The sequence below is a fragment of the Spinacia oleracea genome, chromosome 3, assembly GCF_020520425.1.
Source record: "Spinacia oleracea cultivar Varoflay chromosome 3, BTI_SOV_V1, whole genome shotgun sequence".
Lineage (NCBI taxonomy): Eukaryota > Viridiplantae > Streptophyta > Magnoliopsida > Caryophyllales > Amaranthaceae > Spinacia > Spinacia oleracea.
The window spans coordinates 62870117-62887876 of record NC_079489.1 but is presented as its reverse complement, the minus strand read 5'-3'; the positions used below and the strand labels follow the sequence as shown (position 1 = coordinate 62887876).

Genomic DNA, 17760 nt, shown 5'->3' with positions numbered 1-17760 from the left:
GGGGTCAGATAATTTCTATTTCTCAACAAGTAGATGAGAGTTTGTTCGAGGTTTGGGAGAGATTCAAGGACTTGCAGAGGGTGCCCGCACCATGGTTTGGATGACTGGTTCCTGATTCAGCAGTTTTATAATGGTCTGGGTAATGAGTCTAGGTGTATTTTGGATTCAGCTGCCAGTGGGAGATTCATGCAACTTGAGGTGCCTAGAGCTATGGAGGTGATTGAGGAGATAGCCATTCATAATGCCCAGTATGGGAATCGTAGAGGCCTATCTAACAAGGGTGGTAAGCATGATTTGAATTCCATAGAACAATTAACTGCCCAATTGACTGCTTTACATTATAAGTTTGATAATATGCAAGCAGCAAATGCTCAATCTACCCAACCTGTTAGTGTAGCTGCAATGACTGCCCAATCTGCTACTTTCTGTGAAAGTTGTGGAATGTCTGGTCATTATGCACAGGAATGTAGGAGCTCTATTGAACAATGTAACGCATTCCAGTCCTACAAACAAAATAACCCATTTTCCAACTCTTACAATGAGGGCTACAAAAACAACCCTCTACTACCCTACAGGAGCAACAATATCCAGAACCCTCACCAAGTCCAACATCCACCACCACAACAACCATACCAACCCCCACAACAACAATCCTACCAACCACGGAACAACTACAACCAATAGTCTAGTGGACCACCTGGGTTCCCTAGACAACACACATCACCTCCACCACCACAACCTTAAGCCACACAGTCTGACCCTATGCTAGTAGAGATGAGAAATATGATGCTACAAATGCAAAACTCTCTAAGTGAAAACGATGCGAAAATCGATGCTGTTACTGCTCACAACAAGATCATTGATACACAATTGGCACAGTTGGCTACTACTATTGCAGGGAGGTCCCCTGGCCAACTCCCTTCACTGCCTGTAAATAGGGAAAATGCAAATGTTATTATATTGAGGAGTGGTAGGGGTTATGATGGTCCTTCTATGCCCGTTGAGGTTGATTCTGGGGTGTCTGCTAGTGGTCTGGTTAGTGAGGAAGTCCCAGAGATAATCATGGATGGTAAGGAAGATGAAAAGGTAGTCAGTGAGAATGAGGCTACAACTGAGGTTAAGAAGGGGACAGATATTCAAGTACCACCCATTGTTCTCCCCTTCCAAAACCGGCAACTCAAGAATAAGCTAGACAAGTAGTTTGGCAAATTCTTGGAAGTGGTCAAAAACTTGCAGGTAACGGTTCCTTTTACTGAATTGATTTTACAGGTTCCTGCATATGCTAAATTTATGAAAGATATTTTGACCAGGAAACGTGCTTTTTGTGAGATAGAGACTGTAGCTTTTACTGAGGAATGTAGTGCCTATTTGCAAAATAAGTCTCCACCTAAACTTAAAGACCCCGGGAGTTTTTCCATCCCATGTAACATTGGCACTGTGTTTATTGATAAAGCTTTATGTGATTTAGGTGCTAGTGTGTCTGTTATGCCCTTGTCTGTCTGTACTAAACTGAATATGGGTGAGCTTAAGGTTACCAATATCACTCTGCAAATGGCCGACCGTTCTCTCAAATACCCCCTAGGTGTTTTAGAGGACGTCCCTGTTAGAGTAGGTAAATTCTATATACCTGTAGACTTTGTGGTACTAGACATGCAAGAGGACTCTCAAATTCCCATTATCTTAGGTAGACCCTTCCTTCACACAGCTGGGGCGGTCATTGATGTTAAAAGTGGGAAATTGACTTTATCTGTTGGGGATGATAAGGTGACTTTTAATCTGAATAGTGCCTTAAAGAGTCCCATGCTGGAGGAAGAAAAATGCTATCGAATTGATGTGGTTGATTTTATTATGCGTGATAACGTCTCCCAAGTCCTCGAAAGAGATCCTTTGGAGGCAGTGCTTTGTTGTGAATCTTCTGCAGGTGATAGCAGTTCTTGGAGTGCTGAAGTGGATGCTCTAGAGTTGGCTCTTGATGGTGGAGGGTCTGAACCGGAGAGCACCAAATTGAAGAGGTTAGTTCGGCCGGTTTGTCCTGTTAAAGAGGTAAAGAAACCCGAACTTAAGCCTCTTCCTGCTAACCTTAAATATGCATTTTTAGATGATGAACAACTTTGCCCTGTAATCGTCAGTACTGCACTTGATGCAGACCAGTTGTCCCAACTTCTTATTGTGTTGAAAAAGCACAAAAAGGCCATTGGGTACAGTATTGATGATTTAAAGGGTATTAGCCCTGACTTTTGCATGCATAGGATACATCTAGATGAAAATCATAAACCATGCATTCAACCCCAGCGTCGTTTGAACCCCGTCATGCAAGATGTTGTAATAGCTGAAGTTATGAAACTGCTTGATGCGAGTATTGTATATGCGGTGTCTGATTCTAAGTGGGTGAGTCCTGTTCAGTAGTGCCTAAGAAGATATAAAAATAATATTACATAATTTATTACAAATTACAAAAATATTGAGTAACTAAAATCATCTCCATAAACTCCACCTCCCACTCTTACGTCTGCCATTGGGGGTTTTTTCGGTTGTGGATTAATCGAAAGTTAGGGTTCTTGGATTGAGGCTTTTAAAAAAATTAGGTTCTTCAAATGGAGATTATTCAAAAATTGCGTGTAATTGAGTGTAAATTAGGGATTTCATTGTTGAATTGGGGAGTAATTCAGTGTAATTTATACTGTTGATTATGCAGAGGAGAGAAAAGACATCACTGTCGCGATTTGAGGGGCGCCATTTATACTGTTGATTATGCAATTGATGTTTGTACTTAGAAGATGAACAAATACGCAAAGAAGAGAGGAGAGAAAATTTCAGGGTTGTAATTAGGGTGAATGACGTGAATGTATAAAGTATTTTGGGGAGCTTTTTTTTTTTTTTTTTTAATTTTTAATTTCGATTATGATTTTTTTTTATTTATTAATAAGGTATAAAATATAATATAAACTCGTGTTATAACCAAACGCGTGCCACGAACGATTGGGAACAAACCCTACAAATACAATATAGAACAAATAGCAAAAACAATAATAAAAGACACAAGTGTTTGTGAGGAAATTTAGATTTCCTCCCCTCAAATATTATCGTATTATTAAGTTCCTACAAAATAACACAATAACCCTTCAATTGATGATTCCTCTCACCAATGTATTTTCCCCTCTTATTTTCTAGCTAGGCCTAAACCCCCTTTTATAGGCTAAACTAGAAACCCACGTCTACTAGAATTATACTTGCTCCCCAAGTCTAAATAATTCTAGAGAGTGTTACATACCAAAATATATCTACTTTCCTAATTATAATTCTAATTAAACTAGGAAACAAGATATTAAATCAAACAAGTCCGTTTCGTATTTTAGTCAACTTAACTAAGTTGTGTTTATTTCCTAACAAACCTTCCCTTAAACTCAATTTAGTCTCTTCGCGAACTAACGAACAACTTTCGGTGCTTGCCTTCCCTTGAACCAAAATTTGTCCCTCATTACCTCCTTCAAGTATGAAGAGATTTTGTTTGTTACGTCGTCCCTTCAAGATCACACTCCTAGCCTTGGTGATCTCCAAACGACCTCCCTCAATATGAATAGCATAACCCAAGCCATCCAAACGACCCAAAGATATAAGATTGCGATCAAGTCTCGAAATGTACCTCACCTCTCGTAATTTTCGAGTCTTTCCATCATGTGTCTTGATCTCAACCTCACCTATACCCTCAACCTTAGCCTCTTCCCCGTTAGGCAAGGTAACACACAATCCATCACTTTGTTTATAAGAAGTAAACCACTCCTTCCTACAACAAATATGTTGTGAGCATCCCGAATTTAAAATCCAACCCTCTTTTGGATTTTTACTCTCCTCCACCATTAGAGCCATATCCGCATCAATAGCAATAGTAGCAGCACCTCTAACCCTTCCGTTCCTCAACGCCATCAAGTCTTCCTTGTACCTAGGACACTTTGATTGTATATGTCCTACCTCGTCACAGTACCAACACTTGATATTAGGGTTTGTATTGCTCGCCTTCTTCTTGCCTTTCCAGTTATTGCTACTACCCTCCGCTACCAATCCTGCTCCTCCGTGGATTGATGATGATCCCCCTTGCTACATGAACCTCTCCGCTTTGAATAACGCCACCACTGTATCGTCCAAAGCAATTGTTGTCTTCCCTACAAGTAAACTAGTTATCACAGAGTTATACCTTTTGGGAAGAGATGTCAACAATAAAATTGCTTTGTCCTCCTCCTCGATTTTCACATCTAAACTCGCCAATTGGGTGATCAATCCATTAAACTTATTCAGATGATCTTGTAGTGCGTTGTCTTCCTCCATCTCGAGTGAATAAAGGTCTTTTTTCAAGAACAACTTGTTGGCCAATGGCTTAGATGCGTACATCTTAATCAATTTGTCCCACAACTCTTTTGGATTATTATCCTCTAAGACGTTGTACTTGATCTCCGGTGCAAGAGCCAATCTGATCGTACTAGTAATCCGTAGTTGCATATCCTCCCACTTGTCCTTGTCTACCAAATCGGGTTTCTTATCCTCCAAAGTCTTGTGAAGACCTTGATGTATAAGAATATCCTTAATTGTACTTTGCCATAATGAGAAATTCGTCTTCCCATTAAAAAGTTCTACCTTGTACTTGTTCCCGAAATCATCCATGACTAAACCCAGCTCTTGATACCAGTTTGTTATAACCAAACGCGTGCCACGAACGATTGGGAACAAACCCTACAAATACAATATAGAACAAATAGCAAAAACAATAATAAAAGACACAAGTGTTTGTGAGGAAATTTAGATTTCCTCCCCTCAAATATTATCGTATTATTAAGTTCCTACAAAATAACACAATAACCCTTTAATTGATGATTCCTCTCACCAATGTATTTTCCCCTCTTATTTTCTAGCTAGGCCTAAACCCCTTTTACAGGCTAAAGTAGAAACCCACGTCTACTAGAATTATACTTGCTCCCAAAGTCTAAATAATTCTAGAGATTGTTACATACCAAAATATATCTACTTTTCTAATTACAATTCTAATTAAACTAGGAAACAAGATATTAAATCAAACAAGTCCGTTTCGTATTTTAGTCAACTTAACTAAGTTGTGTTTATTTCCTAACAACTCGGGTTCTAATTTAAAGTGCGAGATTAAGTTTGAGTTTGTAATTCGCAAAACTGAAAATTTAAAGTTATACAGAGTAATTTGCAAAGAGTAAACTTTATTGGTTTGTACTGTAATTGGCAAATTTTTCTAATTTTTATTGAATAATTACTAGCTACTTGGTAAAAGCGTATAAGAGCATCAATTATAGACTAACTCTTAATTTGCCCCCTCTTAATCTCTCTCCAGATACACCTCATCACCACCTCTTAACAAGAGTTAGCTACCAAAAACATCAAGAAATAGACTACCTCTTAAATACTACCTCTTATATAGTTTTTTTTTATATTTTAAATTTTATTTTTAATACAAAAAATACCAAAATACACCACATTTTTCCACATCACCCCCCTCTTATTTCTAAGAGCTACCTCTTATTTAGAGGATGTCCCAATCAACCTCTAAAAAAGAGGTAGCTAAGAGTTACCCTATTTTTTTTAAGAGTTAACTCTTAGAGATTCTCTCTCATTAAAAGGGGGCTAAGAGGGAGCTATAATTGATGCTCTAACTATGTAGTAATTTTGCTGCTGATACAAAAACAGACGTATGTGATCTCTTTCTTTCTCCCATGACTGGGACATAGGATAGCGTCCCAGCTGATTCAGCATTTCAGCTGAATAACCTGCTTCCTCAGTACTTAATTAATCTTTAACCATTTCTCTCTCCTTACTCACTCCCACTCTGTGCTTAACTCGTTAATATTTCGTATTAACTTTTCTATCCAAAAACTAAAATAAAAAACAAAATCATCACCCCAAAAATAACAAAAACCAAAAACCCAGATTTGAAATACCTCCATTTCAATCAATCCAGCTGCCACATTGCAGATTAAGAGAGAGAAAGTGAGCAAATTTGTTACTCTGGTATTTCATTGTGATCCTTGACAAAAACTATTCTTGATTCGACATTCAGATTTAGGGGGTTTCCTTCCCCACTAACAATGGCGGACCAGGATCCTACTGATGCCGGCGAACTTAGTGTTTTAATGGCCACGGAGAATAATCCTGACACAATGCTACCTAATTATACATTCTCACCGACGGCTAACCCAACTCCTCCTCCGCCGCTTCTCGTGTCGGGATCATTTAAAGAAGGGAAGACTTCTTCTCGGAGACGCCCTTCTCGTCGCCCAAGTCTCGATGCGGATGAGTTCTTAAATCTCCTTCATGGGTCGGATCCGGTTAAGGTTGAGCTGAATCGCCTTGAAAATGAAGTCAGAGGTCATAATGCCGATTTCGATCTTCAATTTTTACTTCCCTTATGTTTGTTTATTTGAGGATTTTGATTTGGAAATTAGGGGTTTGAGATTTGCAGATAAAGAACGGGAGCTTGCTGAAGCACAAGCTGAGATCAGAGCATTGCGGTTGTCTGAACGCCTTCGAGAGAAAGCTGTTGAAGAGGTTAACTTTTGTTTTAATTTTTTTTTTTTGAATTAATTCTAAATTAACTGTGCAATCTTCTTTTTTTGTTTTATTTTGAAATCAGCTATATTTGGTAATTTCTGTCCGCTTTTTGTGAGATCTCATATCTAAAAGATTAATTGGGATTTTTTGCCATTTTGCGCCTAATACGGAATGGGCATAATTTTTATTTATGTATAGAATTTTACATGATTTACGTTATAAAACCTGCTGCATTGCGGTAAACATAATAGCATTATTATGAGAAATTCGGTGAAAATTTTGTACTCTTAGTTATCTGAGATTGGTGGCGAACACAAAATGGATCATGGTATGTTCTTCACGGTAAGGAATGGACTATTCAGCATGGGGTTACTATGTTGACCGTTGGAGTGATAGATAGATGAGAATTTTAGTTGTGTGATCCTCACCAGTGATAGATGTAGGTATGTGAATTGCACAGGGAATTCATAAAAAACTTGCGAAATAATGAAGAGTTTATGTAGATGGTTTGTTTGGTTATTCCCAAGATGATGGAATCAAGGAACGATTGCTCTAATTATGACCATTCTTATATGTTTGAGATGGTCGGCTTACTTCAGGATGTACTGGGCCTACTGGCACTTTCATGTTCTTAATTAGTAATCAAAATCGACTTCCATGAAGGCAAATCATATTCTACGGTTGGGGACAAGGTAGAATTCCCTTTTGTACTGACTTCTGAGTGTAGGTATGGGTGATTTAACACAGTATTGGTTGCTATATTGGATATTCGTTGATCCGAGAATGCAGCTGTGAACCTGTTGTGGCTTCACTTTCCTGTATAACATGTTTTCTCTATCAATTCTCACATGTTTCTTCTTGTATGATTATTACTCCAGTTGCGTACTTTGAAGGATAATTTCTCTAGTTGTCTTCTATGTCGTCCCTTCTCTCTATTAAAGCTGACTGTCTTGTCTGTGTTTTCCTGAAAAATAGCTCACTGACGAACTGACGAAGGTGGATGAAAAACTTAAACTAACCGAAAATTCTTTAGAAAGCAAGGTATGTTTTGATCTCTGGTGGCCTCAATCTACTCTAAGCAAAGTATTATTGTTGGTATGTTATGTATGTCTGTGCATACATCAATCTAAACTGCAAGTTGCTTTCAGAATCTAGAAATTAAGAAAATCAATGAAGAGAAGAAGGCTTCTATGGCGGCTCAATTTGCGGCAGAAGCTACACTTAGAAGGGTCCATGCGGCTCAAAAGGATGATGATATGCCTCCTATTGAAGCCATACTTGCACCTTTAGAAGCTGAGCTTAAACTTGCCCGACATGAGGTTACAAATTGGGGCTATCTATCAATTTTCAAAGATTTACTGCAGTTTTCATATAATAATTTGGTTAATATTCATCTATGTTTGCAGATTGGAAAGCTGCAGGATGACAACAAAGCTTTAGATCGTCTCACTAAATCTAAAGAAGCTGCTTTATTGGAAGCTGAGAGGACAGTTCAGTCTGCCTTGGCTAAGGCTTCCATGGTTGATGATCTCCAGAACAAAAACCAAGAATTGATGAAGCAGATAGAAATATGTCAGGTACTTTTGTCATGAATGTTCTTTGCCAATCGTCCTGATGCTTTTTTCAGTCTATGCAGTCTGAGTTCAATGAGTTACGAGTAGAATAGATTTACATGTCAAATGCTTGTGTTTGTCAGGAAGAAAATAAGATCTTGGACAAAATGCATCGACAGAAGGTTTCAGAAGTAGAAAAGCTGACCCAAACTGTACGGGAGCTAGAGGAGGCAGTTCTTGCTGGTGGTGCAGCTGCTAATGCAGTGAGGGATTACCAGCGGAAAATGCAAGAAATGAGTGTACGCTTTAATGTTTAAGAATTGTCAACTCGATTATGCTGATTGTGTACTCCCCCCCCCCCCCCCCCTCTCTGACAAGGCTTAGGAATGCCTTTGTTGTGAGATGTAGACACTTCTGAAGTTGAGTCTCTGCTTTCCTTTGCTGTGCAGGAAGAAAGGAAAACTCTGGACAGGGAGCTGGCTCGTGCTAAGGTAACTGCTAACAGAGTGGCTACAGTTGTAGCGAATGAATGGAAAGATTCAAATGACAAGGTGATGCCTGTTAAGCAGTGGCTTGAAGAGCGGCGGTGCTTACAGGTAATTCTGTTTTGTGATCCTTATTCTTAAGGTCTACTTGATGGCGTTATACACCTAAGGTTGGCTGTACTTGCTTCACATTACTATTGATCAAGATAGTGCATCCATGTACTAACTCACAAGTATGCATTTACATGAAAACGAGAATAAAAGGAAAGAAAACTGTTGTGCACTTATACTTCCTCCGTTCATTATTACTTGCACCAGTTGAGGTTTTACACTATTCACACCCTTCCTTCCGCCATATCTTGTGATTTATGCATAAAGAAAAACATAATCTCATGGGATCTTGTCAATGTTAAAAAGCGCGCTTAAAGCTCGCTTAAGCGCTTAAGCGCTGAAGCTCGAAGCTCTAGGGCAAAGGGCCTAATTAGGTCTGAGCGAAGCGTTTGTGAAAAAGCGCACCGAAGCGCACTTAAGCGCATGAAGCGCAAAAAGTGTATGAAGCGCGCTTTTTTGAGCTTCATTGAAATTATTATTTTTTAAAAAAAAATCACGTTATTTATTTTATATGTTGGTATTGTCTAATGAACCATATCCTATTAATCCTTAAAAATAGAAAGTGGGCCAAGAGTCCAAAAGAAAAAAAAAGAAAAAAAAAGAAAAGAAGATGACACATCCTTTTGAAAATAGCATAGTATATTTATTTCCTAGTGGATATTACATGATAAACACTGTGTTACATGCTTTATTTTGTTGGAGCAATAGGGGAAAAAATCTGATGTTTATGTGTTTTTGTGGTTATTTTAGTAAGATATATATCCATAGTGGTAAAGAAACCTTGAATTCTTAAAAAGTGCGCTTCACTTCGATGAAGCTCTCGCTTTGCGCTTGCGCTTTACGCTTAAGCTCTAGGACTCATATCGCTTTAGTGCGCTTTGCGTTTTTTCAAACACTGGATCTTGTTAGACTCGTCTCGACATATACTTTCAAAATATGCACTTTATTTATAATTTTACTAACATATCTAAAGATATTGATGTTCAAAGTTATGCATTGGTAAGCATAAAACATCAAATAGTGCAAGTAAATTACACCGGAGGAATTATGTGTAATCTAAGCAAAAATTATTGCAGGGAGAAATGCTGCAACTTCGGGATAAACTTGCTATAGCAGAGCGAGCTGCAAAATCCGAAGCTCAGTTGAAAGTAAGACAACTTTTTTCGCAAAAAGAGGAGCTTTGCTGTTTGTCATATTTCCCTAGTTAAAGGTAAATTTCTGTCATTTCTTATTCGCAGGAAAAATTTCAGCTACGCCTCAAGGTTTTAGAAGAGAATCTGAGAGGAATTTCAACTAATACTAACCGATCTACACCTGAGGGAAGAAGTGTAAGTAACGGGCGTCGTCAATCCCTTGGAGGAGCAGATGTCATGTCCAAAGCTAACGGCTTTTTACCCAAGAGATCGCCAAGTCTTCAATCAAGATCTTCTTTAACTTCGAGTGCTAGTATGATGTTGAGACATGCAAAGGGGGTCTCGAAATCATTCGATGGTGGTACAAGGTCATTAGACAGGGGTAAGATCTTGTTAAACGGAAGCAGCACAAATTATGCTGTAAACCAATCTTCTGAGGGCTCCAAGGGTGGTGAGGCTCAAATTACTTCCCAGGGAAGTTCTGATGAAAAGCCAACCGATGCACAGACAGCTGATAAGGAAGATAGTGTCCCTGGTTTATTATACGATTTGCTACAAAAGGAAGTCGTTGCTCTAAGGAAGGCTGGTTTTGAAAAAGATCAAAGCCTTAAAGACAAGGATGATGCTATTGAGGTTGTTATTTTAGTGTGTTTTTTCATTCTCAACTCATCATCACTTTTTCATGTTGGTAAAAGGTTTGCACTTTTCTTTTAGATGCTAGCAAAGAAAGTAGAGACATTAACAAAGGCTATGGAAGTTGAGGCGAAAAAGATGCGAAGAGAAGTAGCTGCTATGGAGAAAGAGGTTGCTGCCATGCGTTTAGAAAAGGAACAAGAAAACAGAGCCAAGCGCTTTGGTAATGCTAAAGGTCCTATGGCCAGTTCCCAGTTACTCGCTGGAAGGTCAGTGTCTTAAACTTCAATTGTTGCTCAGTTATGTTATGTTTCTTGCATTACTCTAGTGGATAATGATACACCTATTGTAAACTTTAAAAGTTGACCCCATATATTGCTTTTCTACAATTAACAGGAAAAGGATTTTCTTACTGTTCATAACTGTCTAGAAATCTTTTTTCAATGGCTCCCATTCTACTTGTGTCTATTAGGAAAGACAATATTAGGTTATGTTTTGTAACATTAGGACTACAATGCCAAAAACTATTGTTTCTGTAATATATTTAAAAGATTTAAATAACATCAGTGCGTAGAAATGGTTGTGCTCTCTTATGTCCTTATTACTTTCAACTGTCCCTTTTATTTATGCTTCCAACTCTTCCCACTTTTACAAAAGCATGTTATCAATCTAAAGTTAATTGCTGGTTCATTTTAGAAAACATTGAAATTAAGTGTTAGAATTCGTTGCAAATTTACAAAAACTTCTGTTATGCCTTGGTCTCTGGAGCAGAAACCAACAACTTTTGGAAGTCTTCTGCAGGAGATTAATAGACTTCTGTAGGTAATATTTTAGAAAATATCTTTATCTAATCTCACTCGTTGAAGATGAAACTTGCTTCTCATGCTACCCCCCATAAGAAATTAAGAAACCCCCAAACAATGCAGACAGAAAGGAGAAAAATGAAATATCACTTGTTTGTGTTTCAAAAATATCCTACCTCTGCTCAATTTAAAGGTTATCACAATCCTGCCTTCCATTCACACTCCATGGCCTCACCTGCGCACGAGCAGTTATTAGACCAAATCACAATATCTCCAACTATCTGGTGCACAAAGATGATTTCTGCAATTTGTTCGGAGTATATGACCATCTCAAACTACAGCGCCTTCTCTATCTCGTACCATCTAAGTATAATTACCCACAATTTAATCCACGATATTTCTGCATATATAGAGTTTTAAAAAGAGTTCAATATTTTGCTTCTTTTGATTAATTTGTGTTATACCTTTTTTTTTCCCCCTTCTTTCTCGTATTGTTTTTCCCTAAAGTAAGGATTGCAAAGCAGATAATGAATAGCACTGTAGAAGATTGCTGATCATATATTTGATCAAAGAACAAAATGTCTTTTGTTCCTTGAGAATAACCTTGGAAAAAGATCAAAGTCCAAAGAGAAATTTCACATGGAGTAGTTGCCTATTGTGAAATAGAAGAATTCTTTTAGGTTGCTTTTGGATACATGGAATTCATTTCAAATAATGTATTTCAACTTCCGGAATTGAAATCTTGGAATTCAATTCCAAATTTTGTGTTTGTGAAATATTAGAATTTGAAATCCCGAATTTCAAACTTTAATATGCCTGGCAAGCAAACTAATTATCTTATTTTAAAAAAGAATATTACATCAAATAATCCACGAAATTGTACGTAATTCAAACTAGTTTCGAAAGCAAATTACAACAACACATCCCCAACCCTAGTACATACGTTATACAGATGAAAAATCAAGGTAAATAATGGTGTTCAATAGACTCTTAAAATCGAATAAAAATGTCTTGATTGAACAACAATTAAACAAAGCTTACTCATGGAATTTTACAATCAATCAATAGCCTATAGAAAATCAAATCAGCTTATTAACAAAGTTCTTAATTTGGGGGAAAACCAAACCCTAACCCTATTAATATTTGTTTTAAAAATGACAAAATCGTATGATTCCAAACGAAGAACCTAGATCCATCATCATTACATTAAGCTACGTCATCAATGGAAGGATCTTTAACAAGTTGATACGTCTTAGTCAAAAGTGGCGTCGAAATTGACCTCCTCCGCTTCCACCGCCATTGACATTCTCGGCGGCGTTTTCATATCCCAGCGGCTGGAAACGTCGCCGACAACCACTTCTCTTCAAATAATCAACTTTTAAAACTAAACTTCTGGCGTCGTCGCGTCGATATGAGATTGCAAGGCGACGACAACGAGGCTATCAAGAAGTTGCGAGAACGAGGTGATGGTGGAGAGATAAGGAGTGGTGGAGGAGAGAAAATTGATGGAGGTTGAGAGAGCTGATTGAATTTCGGGTTGTTCATCAATGGAAGAGCTAAGGAGAGAGAAAGTGAAGAGAGGAAGAAGATGAAGGACTGAAGGTGTGATTTGTGTTAAGGATGGCTGAGTAGGGGAAACAAAAAAAAATGGATTTCAAATTACAACATTTGACTTTGGATTTCAAATTCTTAACCTAAGCCTTGTTTTCAAAAGCCTTGGATTTGACCCACATCCAATTCCAAATTCCATACACTCCCAAACAATGTAATTGGGCCAAACCCAGAATTTTAAATGAAATCCTATTTCCCTAACGGGCCATTATGTTCCCTCAAATAGGGAAGATCATATGTATGTTGTCAGAGAGATAAAAGATTATAAATATTGCCATTTTGTCTTGTTGACATTGCATCATTTGTAAACTGAGAAATCTATGTGCTAGTCGATCCTTGTGATGATTTTCAAGGATCTCAAGTCTTTCCAAAATAATATGAACTTGTTGAGTAGTAGACCTGTCAAACGGGTCGGTCAAGTCGGGTTATAATAAATTCCTTTTGGGTTCGGGTTAATTCAGGTTTGTCACTTTCGGATTTTGGTTTACACATGTTTGTTCATGACCCAAAACTTTCAGGTTTGGGTTGATCCAACGGGTTTAGAAATTTCAAAACGCGTATTATATTTTCATTAATTTGCGTTATAAATATAACTGTATCTCAATTAAATATACAAAATATGCGCACAAATTCACAAATTACCATACACAAGTTAGATGTAGTCAAGTTCGACATAAAATGGCGTATATGTCCAATCAAAATCATAACCCAACAATAGTTCCTCATAATCATAACCCAACAATAGTTCCTCATAACCCAACAACGTGTCTATTATGATTAAAGTTCCTCATAATCCCATTTATTACTATAAATACAATAACTTTCCCATCGGTCGGGTCAAAACGAGTTCGGTTTGACTATTACTTTTCGGGTTGTTTGGGTTCGGATATAATCGGATTTTGGATCAAATTTTTTTGTTGAAGACCCAGTATTTTCGGGTCGAGTTGATTTTTGACAGGTCTACTCAATAGGCCTTTCGATCTTGTTAATGCTCTATTTTAATTGTTATAAAGATAGCATATTTTATTTAATTTTATTTCCGTATTGACACTAATTTCCAAAATGCAATCACCATCGTTAGCATCCCTTGTGCATTAGGTAAACTTTGTATAGTGATGTAGTTCGTATCCAATGACTTCCTAGAATTATAACTTAATTTCCTAGGTTAAGGAAAGACTTCATACAAATAACCAGGAAAGTGCATAATTCCTAGGTTAAGGATGCTGAATTGTTTTTCCTCATGATGTCAATTTTATGTGTTATATTACCTTTGTCTAATGAGGCCTATGTTTTTGAGCTAATTGTTGTAATCTCTGTTTAGGGCTGCTGGAAGAGGCGGATTAACACGCAGCACTCAATAACAGCTAGCAAGAACAGCTTTAGGAGCTCTTTAGGAGTGAAACTGGACTGTTCCGCTCCAATGTGTCTTTTTCTTATTCTTTATATATCTTATTTGGTGATTGATTATAATATTGCAATCAGCAAGCCAGTTATTCTGTATTAAATGGAAATCATGGCATCCTTACTTGGTATGCTTCTGACGTTGACTGTTACCGCCGTACCGGGTGCTGAGACTTTCAGCTTAAGGATATCGCAGTTACTAACAGTACCTTATGGCAAGAGTATTTTTTTTTTCAAATGGCAGTTGTGTGCTTGTTGTATAGATAGGGATATTAGTCTTCTAGCTTTATTTGCTGGAGCCCCTTGTATTTGTAGTCAGCTAGTGATGTTTTTCAGGTTTGTTAATATTCTTGCTATCAGATCAAAATCAGAGTTTCAATTCACTTTATGTTACTGTTTCTTTTTGTTCCATGTGCTCTTTTGTTGGTCTTGGATGAGCTAACAATGGAATCATATAAAAGCGGATTCCTTCCACAGTTGATTTATTTTTAGCTTAATGCTTGTATTATTATGCAATATTTTATACTTCCTCTGTTCCAAGATTATTGCATCATCCACATGAATTTATGAAGTGGTAAAGGAAGAGAGAAAAACAAAATAGAAATTTGTTCATGTGATTGTAAAGGTTAAATAAACAAAGGTTATATTTGTAGTGCGAAAGTAACTATTTTATTGGGTGTTACTATTTATCGTCCATTTTTACTCATTTCGCCCATCCTCTGTATAATGAATTGTCCAACTCACCCCATTCATTCACCCCTATTTTGTAATCTTTCGTAAATTTATAAAGTTTATTAATACTCCGTATATTATAACGTATAATGAATTATTTAAATGAAATTTGTGAATTTAATATTCATTTCATTTAAATGCATTTTAAATATTTTAATGATTTATGAAATCAAACATTTTCAGAAACATAATTCAAAAACGATTTAAAACTTAGAAACACTTCGGTTTTGAAAAAATATTTCTAATCGGGTTTGGACTCGGACACTTTTAAAATTTGAAAAGTAATCCTAATCCTAGCCCAATTATATTCCTAAGCCCATAAAATACTTAAACCCCAAATAAACCCCCTAAACCCTAAAAATAACCCACATAACTATTTTATCTCTCCTCCCTCACTCACCAAAACTCATGTAATTCTCTTTTCCTCCTTCCTCTCTTTCACGCTTCTTTCTTTTCTTCTTCTCTCCTTTTTCTTTTCTTCCCTCTCAAGCAACCACCACCGCCGGTTAGCAGCAGCCGCCGCCGCTGCTTCCCTCCGCCGACCCCTTCTCTCTCCTCTTTCACGTGGAATTATCTCCTCTTTCCTTGCTTGCTCCTCTCGCACGCACCACCATCAGCCGCACGCCATCACTGCTGGCCACCAGCGACCAGCCGCGCCGCCGCCGACTGCCCCACCTACTGCCGCGCCGCCCTGCCGCCGGCCAACTCTCTCTCTCTCTCTCTCTCTCTCTCTCTCTCTCTCTCTCTCTCTCTCTCTCTCTCTCTCTCTCTCTCTCTCTCTCTCTCTCTCTCTCTCTCTCTCTCTCTCTCTCTCTCTCTCTCTCTCTCTCTCCTTTTAGTTAATTCTTAAACCCTTAAATTAATTTTTATTTTAATTATGTTTTAATAATTTAATTTATGTTTTCTTGAATTAAATTTATAGTTGTTATGATTTAATTATGAATTTCAGATTATATGTTTTCCATAATTAAATTATTAATTTTCAGATTCTATAAATTGATTGAAATAAGGGTTTTAATTATTAAAGCATGAATTTTTAAGGTTTCAATAGTTTTAAATCATGGTAGAATGATTATAGATTAATTATTAAAGTTATTGTTTTTATGATTTTAAGCATGTTAATTAGGTTTTGGAGAAGTTTTAAATTATTTTATATTGCTGGAAGTTGCAAAGGGCACATTTTATTGGAATTTATGATAATTGGTGATCACTAGTGTAGTAATCACTGCGTTAGGAGGTTTAGTAGCTATGTTTTGACATTGGAAAATGTTCTAAATGTGTTTAGGATGGGTTTGAAGTATACTCTAATGTTGTTGTAAATTCATGGAGGTTTAATATGAATTTATATTGGTTGGTTTTAGGTGGAGAATTCTCCGTTGGAGACTTTTATAACACCCGATATTTTCGGTGCTTAAAAAAAAAGTTTATTATATATTTGAATTTTCCCTTCTAAAATATTTTCTTATTTAAATCAATCTAGTTATACTTTATTTGGCACTAGTAGTTATTGAATTTTTTATTTTATTTTGGACCAACTTTTTATTTTCTTTCCAATTTATTTGACTTAACAAAATAATCATATAGTTATAAGACCTTCTATTTTCCCTCTTACTCCCTTCCTTTTCATCATAGGATTCCTACTTTATAACTTTTCTTTTTTTTGACTCTCCATTTTGTAACCACCCACTCATTAGTAATTCATCCGTTTTTTTTTGGGTCTCCTAAACTTACTATGGGTATAATACTAAAGGTATGATGAGTAAAAGACTACCTTTTTGTTTTCACTTAGTGGTTGTCTCCCTTCCATTTTTATTTCGGCTTCCTTACCGATATAAGGCAAGATCAAAGTGCTATTATCGAGTTACCACATAATATTCCACGCGTTCGTAGTGTAAGGGAATACAGTTAAAACATATTAACATGTGCGGAACAATCCCCAAAGCCAGGAAACATGTATAAAACACAGATTAAGCAAACTTACATTCGAAGAGTGTTTTCCCGAGTTTATGATTCACGAATAAGAACAAAGAACTCCAATCGCCGTTCCTCTATTTGGTTCACCGACACGTTCAGATCCGTCATGAGATTCGTAGCTTAGACAATGCTCAAGAGTGTTTTGCTTTTTGGGAAGAACAATTTAGAGCGGAGGCAAAAACTGAACGTACGTAATATTCAATTAGGTTAGGGTTGGAAAAACTTAAGTTGGGGTGTGGATTATAACCCTTAGGTTATATTGTGTAACCGGCCAAGGCACATGGCCTCAATCGGCCACACATGCCCATACTCACCAAAGCCCAACAGCAACCGAGCATCGCAGCCGTGGGCCTCGGTGCTTTGCTCGCTGCACTGCTGCCCATGCTGCGTGCACACGCCGTGCCTGCGGGCTGGCAGCTTGCTGCACGCGAGCTGCTGGCTCGCTGGGCATTGCGCGCATGCGCGCTTGGCTCGATGGGCCGACAGCTCCGTTGCGGCTCGTATTCGCGACCAACGCCTTACGGCTATTATTTATCGTATCGTACATGGCGAATCACCGTCGTACAATACGATTATTCGTCGCACAACATACAAATATTCGCGATACGATATACGATTCCGATCAAACGTCATATCTTATATTATGTTTTTCCGAACTAATTCCCGAAAAGCTATTAAATGAATTTCCGATTCATTTAATCCGGTGATCTGTTACCTGTCATTGGTGTGACCATATAGGTTCAGTCAAGAGTAAGCTGTG

General features: G+C 37.5%; 1 protein-coding gene and 1 pseudogene across 1 annotated transcript; one reads left to right on the top strand and one right to left on the bottom strand.

Annotated features, from left to right (window-relative positions):
• LOC130471100 (uncharacterized) lies at positions 1–98 on the bottom strand (annotated as a pseudogene).
• A 5591-nt stretch (positions 99–5689) lies between these two features.
• Positions 5690–14705, top strand: LOC110783216 (microtubule-associated protein 70-1). The gene is made up of 11 exons (XM_021987526.2): positions 5690–6381; positions 6476–6561; positions 7540–7605; positions 7713–7883; positions 7971–8141; positions 8261–8416; positions 8567–8713; positions 9790–9861; positions 9952–10479; positions 10561–10748; positions 14215–14705. The coding sequence occupies exons 1-11, from the start codon at positions 6102–6104 to the stop codon at positions 14252–14254; spliced, it is 1905 nt and encodes a 634-aa protein (XP_021843218.1). The 5' UTR covers positions 5690–6101; the 3' UTR covers positions 14255–14705.
• The last annotated feature ends 3055 nt before the right edge of the window (positions 14706–17760 follow it).

Coding starts and splice junctions, on each gene's coding strand:
- LOC110783216 (XM_021987526.2), top strand. CDS start 6,102: ATGGCGGACCAGGATCCTACTGATGCCGGCGAACTTAGTGTTTTAATG. Junction 6,382..6,475: donor CCTTGAAAATGAAGTCAGAG/GTCATAATGCCG, acceptor TGAGATTTGCAG/ATAAAGAACGGGAGCTTGCT. Junction 6,562..7,539: donor GAGAGAAAGCTGTTGAAGAG/GTTAACTTTTGT, acceptor CCTGAAAAATAG/CTCACTGACGAACTGACGAA.